Source organism: Desmodus rotundus, chromosome 7 (assembly GCF_022682495.2).
Source record: "Desmodus rotundus isolate HL8 chromosome 7, HLdesRot8A.1, whole genome shotgun sequence".
NCBI classification, from domain to species: Eukaryota; Metazoa; Chordata; class Mammalia; order Chiroptera; family Phyllostomidae; genus Desmodus; species Desmodus rotundus.
The window spans coordinates 112,946,342-112,960,644 of NC_071393.1; the positions used below are offsets into that span (position 1 = coordinate 112,946,342).

General features: G+C 45.5%; 1 protein-coding gene across 6 annotated transcripts in view; it reads right to left on the bottom strand.

Annotated features, from left to right (window-relative positions):
- The window catches only part of SLC8A3 (solute carrier family 8 member A3), a 125,196-nt gene that overhangs the window by 11,216 nt on the left and 99,677 nt on the right, over window positions 1-14,303 (bottom strand). For 3 of the 6 annotated variants that reach the window (XM_053928463.1, XM_053928461.1, XM_053928462.1), the window contains exon 3: window positions 4,615-4,718. In XM_053928463.1, the coding sequence (XP_053784438.1) occupies window positions 4,615-4,718 (104 nt within the window). Of the gene's footprint in view, window positions 1-4,614; window positions 4,719-7,129; window positions 7,237-14,303 lie in introns of all 6 variants that reach the window. The other 3 variants (XM_053928460.1, XM_045202011.2, XM_024567830.3) reach the window with 1 other exon arrangement.

Sequence of the window (14,303 nt, forward strand, 5' to 3'; positions counted from 1 at the left end):
AAGGATGGGGGAACCAGCAAGTGAAGCAGAGAAAGGGCTGGTCATTTGTGATCTTCTAAGGAATCAAGCTATTACATTCATTTGGAAAACAGTGAGAATCCAGTTACCTTGAAAACTATATACAGATTGCAACCCTACCAGAGTAGCTGGCTTATCCGTGGAGAATATGACTGTGGGGTTTGAATGGGAGCTTAGGGCACTGAAAAATGGTGTATAAGACTTTTGGTATCCATGTCCCATTCTGGATCTTCTATCCCTAACCTCATAATTAGAGCATGCTCAGCCTCCCAGTGCTCATAACATTTTTATGGCCACTGATGGCTTCCTAGCTACCATGTTGGCCAAAACTTTGAGTTTCTCTGAAAGAAAGACCAGCAGAATGTATTCCTTGAATTTTTTTTTTTATATGTGGATATAGCCTGGAGTTCAAGGCTGTGCAATCCTACTATTTTGTATCACCTGTGCCTAGCAAAGTCACTGCAACTAGTTGTTATTTGCTGACTGTTTTGATAATTGTATTTTTCATAAATTCTGTGGTGCTCCATCTCTAGATGGTGGCCTTTTTGTTCTAGAAAGGACAGGCTAAATTAGAGCCCAGATATTCTGGACCAGAGAGACTGTCATATTCACAAAAAGTTATTTGTAGATGGGAGATGACAAATACAAGGTCTCTACATGGACTGGGAAGCTGAGTTAAAGATGTATCCACGTAGGTTGTCCCTAGCCCCTGAATTTGTGCTTATGCTGAACTCTTTTAGATTTCAAGGTTGAAAAATAAAAATTCTTGAGACATACATTTTCATCTTGATGGTGTCTAAACACAGCCTTTTACTCCCTGGCTCTTGTTCAGTGAAAGTCTGGGAATATCCTGCCACATACTCCTGGTGTAGCTGGTGACCGGCAGAGACTGCTGAGGAAGGAGTGGAGGGAGGCTGTCTGTGAACTGTTTCTTCTGAAAGTCTCTAACAGTACACTCAGACCTGTGATCCATCATCCCATATTCATAGTCCCTGGAGACACCTGTGAATCCAGAATGTTCATGGTATAAGAGCAGGGGGAACAGCAATTGACTTTTTCTGGTTTCTCCCATATGGAATTCCAAGGGGCAATGGATCCATGGATGTCTTTACTATCATGAGATAGAGAGAGGGATAACAAGAGGGGTTGTTTATTCTGCTCCTTCTATTGATCTGCATGGAGGAGTCCCTCTTGGCCCCACTTCCAGTGGAGACCAAGAGACCCAAACACATCAGCGCACCCAGGTAGGCTAGACAAGAGACAGTTCTTCCAAAAAGTCCCTGTTACCCTGTTTTTTATTGAGATGTAACTCCCAACACCAAGATCATCCTTAGCACAGCGAGATGGCTTGCAGTCAGCTGGAATTTCACCATTCTCTGGTCATTCTGATCTGGGACTTCCCACCTAGCAGTTAAAGATGGGTCAGTGTGTTCCACGTAGCCCAACTTTGAGTGACAAAATATGTCCTGAGTATTTTCCAGCTGCTACTGCTGAGAGAAGCTGGAGCTAAACTTTCACCTGCATTGATCCTCAGGGTCAGGTGAGAGTCACCTATCCATGCTCAGACACCTCAGGGACAAGCAGAAAGCAACACAGTTCTGTGAGTAACTGGAGGCATCTGGGCAGTTTGTCAGGGTGAACCCATGAATGCAGCAAGAGGCGGTGCAAACAGGCCTCATGCTTGGGGGAGAGGGCCCTCCCTTCCCACCTGAGACTTTCAATGTGCAGGCCCAGGCCTAACAGCCTTGACCATACTACTCAGTATTGCTCTCAGGAGTCCACTTCTACTCAACCCCAGGGCAACTGTGTTTCCTATTCATCCTCCCTTTCCCCCTCCCCCAGTCGGTCCAACACTTTTAATCTCACCTCTGAAATCTGTTTTGTTTGCCAAGAGTAGAATCTCCTATTTCAAATCCAGGCCTTTATTATTATTATTATTATTTTGAGAATACAACTGTCATTTTGAGCATGCAGAGACTGTGCTATTGTGAATACCTAAGACTCTCCCGTGTGGCAGTCATAACGAAAAGCAATTTCCACTGTACTGTTTCTCACTCTAAGAACAGCAGGGAATACTAGAAATCAGGATGGGTTTTCATTGATTCTGAGTCTAGACAATCAAGCCTTATCTCCTTTCACCTTATGGTCTGATACCAAAATAAGGGAAGAACTGAAGAAACCAAAAATTAACCCTATGGAAAATATACAACAGGATACCAGGAGACGAACACATTTCCTATTGGCCCCTTTCATCTTGGCGTCTTGGTCACTGGAAAGAACTGGGGCATATCACATGGATGACCTGATGAAATCCCGCCTTCTTACCCATCTTCTCCCCAAGAACTAGGCTCTAACAGAGCTCTGCTGATATCTCCTTGGACACAGAATCCAGCGTAGCAAAAAGGGGTCCTCAAGGGGGGAGTATCCACAGATGTTTGCATTTGACCCAGGCTTATCTTGGGGTACTCTCTGTCCTGTTGCTGGTAGGGGGAGGTTGGGGAGGCAGAAAAGAAGAGCCTCTTTACTGGTGGAATAAAGTCACGAACAGACTTCCAACCTATTCTTCTTGTCCAGAGTCACGGCATTCTTTCCAGCTACCCTGTATGATCCCTTTGCTGTTTTCATTTATATCTGAGTACTTGGGACTTGAAAGTTGTTGAAGCTAGTGTACAATGATCTTGTGTGTCTGCTGCATCCAACCCATGAGGAGGATGTGGAGAGAATGTACAAGGGAGGTGGGAATGAGGTAGGGCAGGTGTTGAGATAATTTCTGAGAGTATTCTCAGTGGTGGTCATTGGAGAATTGCCAGGACTACAAGCTAGGAAGCAATGACACCAGATTCTTTTTTCTTTCTTCCAGTGCTCTTTGGCAGTCAGGCTCATGGCAGCATCTTACTGGGGAGCCAAGGAGAGAATGAGTAATAGAAGATGGAGAGGGCTTCTGCTTCTAGAATACCAGGAATGTCCAAACCAGTGTGGGCATAGAAGTGGTTAGGGCTGCAGAGCGAGTCCACAGAAGATATTGAGGGCTGATCAATCATATTGGTCTGAGAAGACCTGTCAATGAGCCTTTGGGAGTGTAGCTGCCAAATCACTTAGATCTGTCCTTGGGTAAAAGGCTTTAGGATGCTCTTTGTCATGTGGATATGAAGTAATTGCAGAACAATCACCCCTTTTGACAAACAGATGTGTCTGTTGGATCTTTCACAGGCTCCCAGCAGCATATGTCCCCTGAAGGGGAGTGTGAATGTCCTCCTCTCGGTATTTCCCACATCCTTACCCGTTCCCACATATATTTCTCCAACACTTTCAAAGTAGTGGCTTCCAATCATTTTCTTCAAGGTATGAAATCCTTCCTTACATCTCCCTTGGTTGCAGCATAATGAATCCCTTAGGAATGGAGCCCTGGCAGGTATTCCAAGGTGCATGTCCAGAGGAAAGGAGATGAAGGCACTTCTATGGTGTGGGATAAGGGTTATCTTGGGATCTGAGTGATATGCTCATTTGCAGATATGAAGCAAAGGCAGACTTCTGTGAACCATTCAACACCTATTTCTGAAGATCACCACCAACTACACCATTTAGAGTCACTTCTCCAATTGGAAAAGTCAATCCTCTGGGCCTGCCCAATATCAGTCCTTCTCCAGGGTCCTCTGGCTAGGGCAGTTTCCAGACTTGGAACTACTTCCTTTCTTTTGCAGACTCTCAATTTTCTGCTTTAAAGATCTCATTATTCTAAAGTAGCCCAAATACAGTAAGTACTCTACCTTGGACTAGGAACAGAGGTAGAAGGGGATGGGGTGGGAGGCCAAGGGGAGGAAGAATAGCTCAGGGTTGCAGATTACATGACAATCTCAGAAGCCAGCTCTCTCTCAAAGAGCTCTCAGAAGCTATGGCCTCTGACAAATGGCATACATTTTCAGGCCATGGCCTACCCAACTGTGAAATAGCCAGATAAAACACTTACCTCCATGAAGGGCAGAGGGGCCTATGGGGCACTCTGCAAGTGAATAACCTGCCAAGCACTTGACGGAGGGTGGGGAATGCAGCAGAAAACGGTCAAAGCATCATTGCAACATGGGCCCCAGCCCCCATCAGGCCCTCCCCCATTCAATTCAGGCTAGAAGGTGAGGGGTGGGAGGGCGAAGAAGGCAGGATAAGGGTACCAGCATGCAGCATATCACATTCCTTTCTTTTTCTTCTCCTCCCCACCCATGAGGGAGTTTCCACATTTACAGGTTATTGGGGGGGGCTGTGGGGGAGAGTGCAGGGGACAGTGGTGATCCGATCACTGGAGCACAGGGCAGAAGTAACTCATGAGGGTAATGAGGAGCTGAGGCTGCAGCGCTGCCCAAACAGCGGGAAAGGAGGACTTAGAAATAAGCTAAGACTGAGAAGGCAGAGATGATACCGAAACAGGGTGAGAGCGCGAATACAGGAGGGAAAAGAATAAAAAAAAATCGGTTGGTCAAAAGGAGGAAGGAGGAAAAGGGACAAAAAATGGGAAGAAAAATATAGTTGCTTTTGGTTGTTGTTGCTTTTCAGTTTAATTTTTTTTCTTTTTGTTGTTTGTTTTTTTCTTAAAGAATCTCACACCTGATATTCCACGTTCCATCCATTTCGGTTCACCAAGGGCAATGAAGAAATTCTCTTGCCTTTCGTATTCCTCCTCATCTACTATTTTAACCCTTATGGTTTTCCTGTAGGGACAACAAGAGAGAGAGTGTGTGTCGAGTGGGTCAGCAATTGGATGGTCACTTGGAGCACAGCCTTTAAAATTATCCCCCATCACTCTTGGTGCATGCAGCCCAGTCCCGTCGTGGTGGCTTTGACAGGACTATGGTGGATTGTATTGTTCTTGTATTTAAAAAACGGTCTTAGCTTTTCTTGTCTCCTTGGTCATAGTTGTTCTTATGAGTGAGAGGGAAAGGGAGCCAGGAGGCAAAGAAAAGTGGGCAAAAGAAGGGATCCAAGAGGATGGTGAGGGAATGGGAAGGGAGAAGGGGCAGAAGGTGGGGAGGAGTCATTTTAAATCCTGCTGATGGTTAGTAGGAAGTGAGCTGGGTAGCACATTCCACTGGGTGTCACATGGTAACAGTGGCATTTTGGGGGACAGCAGGTAAACTACTAGCCCATTGGGAATGACCCAGGCCCCTTCTACAACAGGAAATATGTCAACAGCACCTGGCTAGGGACTTCTTTCCCTTCCTTATGTCTATACCTACTGCTTATGTGAGCCTCATAAAGAAAATTTTAAAAGGAAAGTATGTATAAGGAAGGGAAATGAGAGAGAGAGAGAAAGCAAGGAAGGTGGAATTCTATGATCTCATAGGGCTTCCACAGTGGAAACAAAAATAGCTATGTTTTAACTACTACATGATATAGGGCCCCTTTAATATTTACAGCTGATGCACTGATGGGAAAGTGTGAAGAAATGATGTAAATCATCACATTTTAAATGACCTTTGGACTTCTCTCATTTCAGAGTAACATGTCCCAAGGTTGGCTTCCTTCAATGCTGATTATCAAGGACCCAAGGGACAAGGTGATAGAGGTTTCTGTTCATTTCTGAGTATCTTAACAAAGCATTGTGTCTTTTAGAAACAAATCACGAGGGAATACAAGTTTTCTTGAATATCACTCCCCGCCAAAGACTGGCATGAGGCTGGCTCAGGCCTATCGTTCCTGGAGAAGTTGCCATGTGGGCTTGGATCTCCTGGGGTGGCTTCTCCTGGTCCTTCATGGAACCACAGTGGGGTTGATGGGTCCCCATAGTGAGCCCTGATCTCTCTCTGGCTTGGAACCTAAATGCTTTCTAAAGATCAAAGAAGCTCTACCAAAGACTAGCCTAAAATGTCTTATCAAAGTCTCTGATGGTAGGACCACCCTTGCTGTCTACGAAGTGGTGGGCTGATCTGAATTGGTTTGTCAGGCTCAGGCCTTGCTGGTGTGTGTGTGTGTGTGTGTGTGTGTGTGTTCTATGAGTACATTTTTTTGGTCACCTTCCTAGCACTTTTTTGGACACCTTGCTCAGTGTCCAAAAAAAGATAAAGCTCACTGATTGTCAAAGCATTTTCTGGGAATTTCTCTCCAGGCCCCAGACCCTGAGGCTGTCTACGAGGTGTGAGCCTGGCCTGTTTTCCCACTGCAGGGACTCTGCTGCGGGATGGGAACCGGCTGCTTGGCAACCGTGCGCATGGCCTGGAAGGAAAGGATCAACAGCTCTGCCAGGGAAGGACACAGATTCATCTATCCAGTAAAGGACTGTCTGACTGGCCTGTTAGAGGGTATATGGTATCACTTAAGTTGAAGACAAAAGCTTCATCCACTCTGAGAAGTCCTGTGACTTCTTGAGAAAGCTTTCACTCAGGTCAGAATCTTCTTCCCCACTATTATAACCCCCTGCCTTCACATCTAGATGCTCCTCACAGGGAAAACAGAGTACTGCGGGTAGGTCTTTGACATAGACCTGAAATCCAAACCTGTACTTTCAGCTCAATCAAGGTCAGGGAGAGAAACACCTTGATAGCAGGGATATGAGAGATAAAGATGGCCCCTAAAGCTTGCTTTGAGGAATGGAATGAACCACAAACAGAACCCAAATCTAAGTACATTGATTCTCAGTGCCCAGGAACTGAAAGCCTAGCCCTGAGGATAGTTGTCCCATGGAAATCTGTGCTGAGAGCCTGGATGAGTCTAGAAGGGCTGCCCTCCTGCCTGGCACTGTGCTGTCTGGTCTTTTCCTTTCCTGTATATTAAGCCATTCAGGAGAAGCAGAAAGACTCATATGCAATACTTTCAGGGTTGTGGCGTTCTCTCTCTCTCTCTCTCTCTCTGTTTTTCCCCCAAATCCATTTCCCCATCTTACAAAATTTACCATTGGCTCTTGAGCATCCCTCTTACAGATACCATGTGACAGGCTGGCAGATGTTAGGACACAGCTGGGAGCAAAGAGGAGAGGGAGAGAGGAAAAGAGGCAACAAGAATGGAAACAAGGGAAAGTGAATCAGAGAGGCAGGAGAAAGGGGAGGAGAAGGAGACAAACAGATTGGAGAAAGAAACAAGAGGAGAGAAGAATGTCAATGTTAGTGTGGGGGACAGGGTACTACACCTTTCTGAAAACTCATATCCACCATGCGGGGACCCATCATCTCAATGAAGTAATTCTTGTTTTTCTCATACGCCTCATCATCAATTACCTTGATGTGAATTGTTTTGCTGTGGATGGAAAAATAAGTATCATAAGCAGGAGTAGAGTGGCAGGGGGGAGAGGGACAAGCCAGCCAGTAGAAACAGGAAGAGAAGGAAACAGTGAAAAGGTCCAGGAAGGTCATAGTTTGCCCCAATAGCACAGAGGCATGAAGGAGAGGGGCTGCCCCAGTCCCCTTCCAGCCTTACTGGGCTCCTCCTGGGCTTTGTGTGACTTCATGGCATGAACAACTTGAGGACTGGAAAAAGCACAGACTTTACAGAGGTTCTGGGTTCTGATCCTGGATTTGCTATGTGACCTTGGACACTTTAACTGGTACACACACAAGCTGAATAATGGTTACTCGATCCCAGGGCAGTTCCAGAGCAATGAAATAATATACATGTAATGGCTCAGGCATTTAGGTCCCCCATAACGTTTGCTTGCATATCCTTCTTGCTTTTGGGACAAGGGAGAATTTAAAAATTTTTATTTTTGACTTTAAAAATCAGCTGATGTTGATCTGAAAGCTTTATTTATAGGAAAAGGGGCGGGAGAGGGGAGTTGGCCTTTGGGAGTCTTGCCTGAAAATAGTCAGACTTCTCCCTTGCTCTGGGGCAGTGACTATCACAGGCAGGCCAGGAGGGCCATTTGGTTTAAGTTGCACATTCTGATAATTCACAATGGGCCTCAAAACATACCGAGGCTCTCTCCAAATGGGTATCTGTGGTCACGGGGATGCAATGACCAGACCCTGCTAGCTCCAGGGCACTCTGAATTGTGATTAGTTTATATATCCTACAGTGACATTGTGACTAGCACAATACTGTTTTTGTGCTGTTTTTTTTTATTAAAAATGTTATTTTGTTCATTTAAACATTAAAAAATGTAAACCAATTTTAGTAATTCTGTTTTGTATTTCTTCTTTTTTAAAATATTACTAGGAGCTTTAAAAACCAAGACAGATCTGGGCAAGCTCTTCCAACCTTTGCTTAATGATGGGGACATTTCAGACCTAGACCCCAGTCCAAATGTTTAGGCCTGTTCCAGGGGGTGTGAGACATTGCTCAACAGGGGTAGGCATGAAGCTCAGTCTCCCCTAAGCAGTGGGAAAGAAGAGACCCACAAAGAAGCCCTGTTCCGCTGTCCGTGGGCATGCCCCTTTCAGACTAAGAGACCTGGCCATTGTTCAGGAGGCTGAGGCCTTCAGCTCCTCCCATTATTCTTTGTTATAATGTAGGAATATCTTTACTTTCTGACTTGGGATGACCTCTCTGCTCTTTCAAGCTGTTACAAATCACCATTAGAGCTGGGCATCTACGGAACTTCCTTTGTCCACACTGTCGATCCTGTAGACGTAGATGTGGGTCCAGCACTCCTGAAGTGAATGTCATAGCAGTTACTAACATACCCTGGACCCTTGGGCCCCGTGCTTCAGAAACACAGACTCCACACCCTCATCACTGGCCACAGCCACTCCAGTCACAGAAACACCATAGAAAGGTGAGTGTTCAACCTCCGAAAGGCCAAACACTTAGCCTTCCTTCCTCCACAGCAGTGGCATTGGTAATGGAGACTGATGTCTGGGGTCCAATTTGGCCCCCACCTCTCATTAGCCGAGTGACCTTGGGCAACTGGCTACAGCTCTCCAAGTCTCATTTGTGAAGTGGAATACTAGTACCTACTTCATAGTGTTCTTTTAAAAGATCATGCATGGGAAGTGCTTGACAGGGTGCATGTTCCCTAGTAACTGTTTAATAAATAGCAACCATTGTTACTGAGAGTATTATAACCTGGTTGGTGGCTGGAGAGTAATATATAAGGGAATCACCATTTCCAGTCATTAAGTCGAAAACTAAGGGGAAGTCAATAAATAATACTGGTGACCCAAGATATGGTATAGGCAGGAAATAGATGGCAGGTCAAGAGAGAATTGGATAAAGCAGGATGCTAGATCCCAAATGGGTTGAAGGGCTTGGAAGGGGAAGGGTGGAAGCATGGAGAACAAGTCTCATAATCTCCCCAAATCTGGCCTTGTGCCCTTAGGCAGCAACAAGCTTTCGGCTGGAGGGATCACTTGCCAAAAACATAGGCTGACTTGTGCTTCTTGTGATGTTTAGTGACCAGATAAACAGAATAAGAGAAGCCAGCATAGTTGAAGATAGGGAAATGAGAACAAACATTATGAAGTGACAAGAGGAATTTGGGTTAGCTAGCTGGAACCACTTGTTGGAGGGTGTCGCGAGTGGAGGAGGCAGGTGTGGGGCTCCCTCACCGAGATCATTAATGGGGAAGGCATCACACCTGTCTGAACATAAGGCGTCACTTTGCCCGGAGCCTAGAGAAGTCCCTCACAGCTCTTGAAAACTGAGAAAGTTCTCAGTTCTGCCCAAGCCACAAATGAGGTCCAAGAACATTTAAATTTAGTCAGAGTCGCCAGCCAGGTCTTGAGTTCTCTTTCCACACTTACCCTTCCCCACTTCGGGCAATGGCACCATCTGCTATCAAATCGCTCAAGCCCTGCCCAGGCCTGTGTGGTTCAGTTGGTTGGGCGTCGCCCCAAGAATCGAAAGGTGGCCAGTATGTTTCTCTTTCACATCAATGTTTCTCTCCCTCGCTTTCCCCATCCCTTACCATCTCTAAAAATAAAATAAATAAAATCTTTTAAAAACAACTGCTTAAGCCCCAAACCTGGAATCAGCCTTGATTCTTTCCTTTCCTTCATCCCTCCTCCTCCCCTGCTCCCACCTCCAACCCTAATACATTTAATTCACCACCATCTTTTCCTCTGCTATCAAGACCTGGGTCAAAACACCATTAATTCTCCCTTGGACTTTGCAATAGCCTCCTAAGAGATTTTCCTGCTCCCGCCTTTGCCCTTTACCTGCAAACCCTTCCCTGCGTAACAACCAAGGCTACCTACTAAAAATGCAATCCAGGCCCAACCTCACCCCCTATAATTGGATAAATATATTGGGTTGGCCAAAAAGTTCATTTGGTTTTTTTCTGTAAGATGGCTCTAGGAGCACTTAGTTGTCTTTAAGTTCATTTGAAACAATTTTGTTAGATTGTATTGTGACAGCTATCCCATCAGTATACATTAAAAAAAAAACTTATTAAAATTGGTGAATTTTAATGTAGCCATTTTAATATTGAAGATGGGAGAACATATGCAACACTTTCAGTATATTATGCTTCATTATTTCAAGAAAGATAAAAATGCAAAAAAAATTGTGCAGTGTATGGAGGAGGTGCTATGATATATGATTGAGCATGTCAAAAATGGTTTGCGAAATTTTGTGCTGGAGATTTCTCACTAGACGATGCTCCATGGTCGGGTAGATGAGTTCATCGCGACCAGATCGAGACATTAACTGAGAACAATCAACGTTATACCATGTGGGAGATAGCCAACATACTCAAAATATCCAAACCAATAGTTTCTGGTGAGAATGAAACAGGTGTCTTTTATTTCACAGAAAAGACTACACAGACTTTTTGGCCCACCCAATAAAACCCTCACACGGCCGGCAGGATCTTGCATGCTACAGGTGCTGCTGACCTCACTGACTTCCCTCACAACATTCTCCCCTTGGCCTTTCTCTTCCTCAGATCGAGTCCTCTCCCACTTGGGGCATCGTCCTTGCTGCTCTCCATGTCCGGGTCTGCGCTTCGCCTCACCCTTTGAGTCTCCACATACACTGCATACCACCTCCCTGGGGAGGCCTTCCACGGCCACATGTCTCGTGGATCACTTTCTTCCCCACCCGCCCCCCATCTCTCTGCCATGGGTCACTTTCTATCCTGTCCCTTCTGCTCATTCCTTTCAGAGCACTAATCACAGAGAAGTTAGCTGGTTCGTTTATACTTGTTTATAGTCTGTCCGTCCACATTAGACTCCAATGTGCCACTGTCGTCCTAGTGCCTGGTACAGAGGAGCCCTTGCCCCAGTGATGACTTACTGAGTGACTCACTAATCGTGAATTTCTAATACACTTGAGGCTTCCTGAAATCAATCTACTTTGCCTTTTTATAGTACAGATATAACTCGTTGGGGACAAAAAAAAGGACAAAAAATATTTTGAAGGCTATTTTGATGGAATGCCTAAGGATTCTTGGTGAGACAAAGAGACTGGAATCCCAATGTCATTGAATTATACCCTCAGCTTATTAGCCTACTTCATTCGTCCAGTCTGCAGAAGAGCTCTCCAACCACAAGCTGGCATCTAACCTGTGAGTTTTGGCTAGGGTTTTTGAACCCTATGTCTCTCCTATTCTCAAGCCTTCCTTCTGTCCCAGTGGCACTTCCTAAATGGTCATGGGGTCAGCTTATCCCAAGCAGCTGCACCCTGAGCCACTAATGCTTTCCGAGGCTCTAGGGACTGCCCCTGCTTCTCCTCTGAGCCTCCTGCTGAGGGAGGTGTCACAGCTTGCCGCATTCCCAGCTGAGACCTGGCCTGCTGCTTGGGAAAGATGCTCCCAGGGGATCTCCCACCAACAACCCGGAAGGGATTGGAAAACACATTGCTGAGCTGCCTGGCTGGAACATTCCTTGGCACTGAAGACGGCCAATTCCAAATCAGGCCTCTGGTCCTCGGGGTACTGCAAACAGAAAAAGCTGCTCTTCAACCACTGAGTTCCTCTAGGGTGAAAGGGGAGGAAGTGGTACTGATTTGTTGAATGGATGAGTGAATATCACATTGGAGGAGAAACCTGTGAATTTCCCTTTATGTGGCAGGGAGATGTAAGGTAATATATGCAGTTACATTATATTCAGCACCATGAGAACTTTCTTATTTCATGCTTATTTAAACTGTGAAACATGCCTATTATTACTTCCCCTTTAAAGATGAGACAACAGATGCTCAGGGAAGGTAAGTAACTTGCCCTGAGTCACACTACTAGTAAGCAGCAGAGCTGGGATGTTAGCATATGTCTCCTCTTACTCCTATAGCTGACTTCATACAAGCAAATGGGCAAACTCTGGGTGCCATTCCCAAGCTGTGGCCACAGTGAAGAACAACAGGACCCTTCCATTTCAATTCAGGCAGCACAGGCAGATTATAGGTGGATGAGCTTCTGCACTGTGGTGTGAGTAAGTAGCTTCCTAACCCTGTGGCCTTCTCTTGCTAGAAAAAAATCTCTAAATGATCTCTGACTTGGTGAGATTATTCCTCCTTCCTGATTCCTATTAAATAACTCGTCACCATACCAAGAAGGGCTCCTTTTCATCATTTCTAAATTTTTCCTGGCTGCTCCTGGCTGACGGAGGCTTATAAAGCTTCCTTGACCTAGGGCTGAAGAACAGAGCTGGTGGTGGAGCTTTTAGCCTTTGCATGGGAGCCTTCAGTAGCTTCATGTCTCCGTGTTGGGTTCTTTTTTTAGTCTTTATCTTCCCAGCTGGGCACCAGCAGCTCGCATCTCTTCCCTGAGCAGGTTCTTGGCTCTGAACCAGGACAGAAAAGCCCCTCCCACTGCCAACCACATCCTGACTGCCCAACACTGATGCTGTCCCACCCCTACACCAATGTCTGGGGAAAGGCTCTGTGTCCCGTGAGAAGGCTTAGGATGCTTCCATCTATCTTCTCTTGGAAATAGAGTCCCTGAAAACAGCACTTCTCCAACTTTACTATGTGTATGTATCCCTTGGGGATCTTGTTAAAACAAAGATTCTGATTCAGCAGGTCTGGGGGCAGCCTGAGATTCTGCATTTCTAACAAGCTCCCAGAGTTTGCCCATGCTGCTGGTCCAGGGCCCAAGACTCCTTGGAGAAGTCTCTCTGAATCTATTAAAAACTTGGGGGAAAGGAGGCAGCTGCTCAAATGCTATCACCAGTTGGGGAAAGCGGGGCTGGAATCAATGGTAGCATTTCAACAATTAGGTCCATTCTGACACTACCTTTTCGGGGGGACACTGGAGTGCCCTAGAGTAGAGTGACCAGGATGATAAAAGGGCCTTAAAGCCAGGTTTTAAATGAATGTATTAATACTTATATAGTACTTGCTTTGTGCCAGGCACCATTCTATTCAGGCATTTTACTAATATTAATTTAATCTTCACCACAAATCTGTGAGGTAGGAACATGCCGGGCAAGGTGCTATTCTCTCTGCATGTGTTATCTCATTTAATCTTCACCATAACCAGTGAGGTACGTACTATTTTTATCCCCACCTTATAGATGAGGAACCAGAGGCCCAGAGAAGTTAAGAGACTTGCCCAAGATCATAGCTAAATAGGTGGCAGCACTGGGATTTAAATTCAGACAGTGTGGCTATAACGATTGTGCTTCGAACTGGGATCTGATATGTGGATCCCGAGGAGAGACTCTCCAGGGAGAGATGAGACCCACTCCAATGGTTCTGGGGCTGCCACAAGTGCTGCTTCCAAAGCTCTGGGGCCGTGGCGGGAAGGCTGGCTTCAACTCTACCAAATTCCACTACATCAGTGAAGTGAACTGGCTAATAAGGGAGGGATGGCCCCATTCCTGGTGGTATTAAAAAAGCAAAATGATGACCATGCATGAAAACGGCCATAGAAAGGATTCCTGCATGCTCCATGAGGTCAAGTAGATGAACTACAAAGGTCTACACCCAGTGACCTGCTGGTAAACCAGCTGTCTAGGGGGAGGGGGGAGCAATGCTGACTTGGGGTGTGTGCCTTCCATGGTGTGAATTACTCCCACTAGAGTCAATATTAATTTCCTAATAGTTTTAACAACCAGCTTGCAAAATTCCTAAACATGTAACAATCAGCTCTTGTGAACGGCTGGGAACCACTTCCAACATACCACAGACAATGTCAGATTCTACTGAAGTGTCTGAGAGAGGTTATGATGGAAAAAGGCAGCTCTGATTGATTTACAAATTAGTTTGCCACATGCTCAAGTTTGCTCAAAATGGATAACTATCTAATAAAGTAAAGTATTAATGTGCTTATTCAAGCAAGCCTTTGGGGCGAGAAAAGTTTCAAAGGTTTGGCTCTTAAAAGGAATATAGGCAGATGAGGAGGCTGTGCTAGGTTGACTTTCTAGATTTCAGAATGTCTCACTGAAGATGTTCTGCCCAACTCCCTGGAACCTTTCACTATGAGGAGCTAT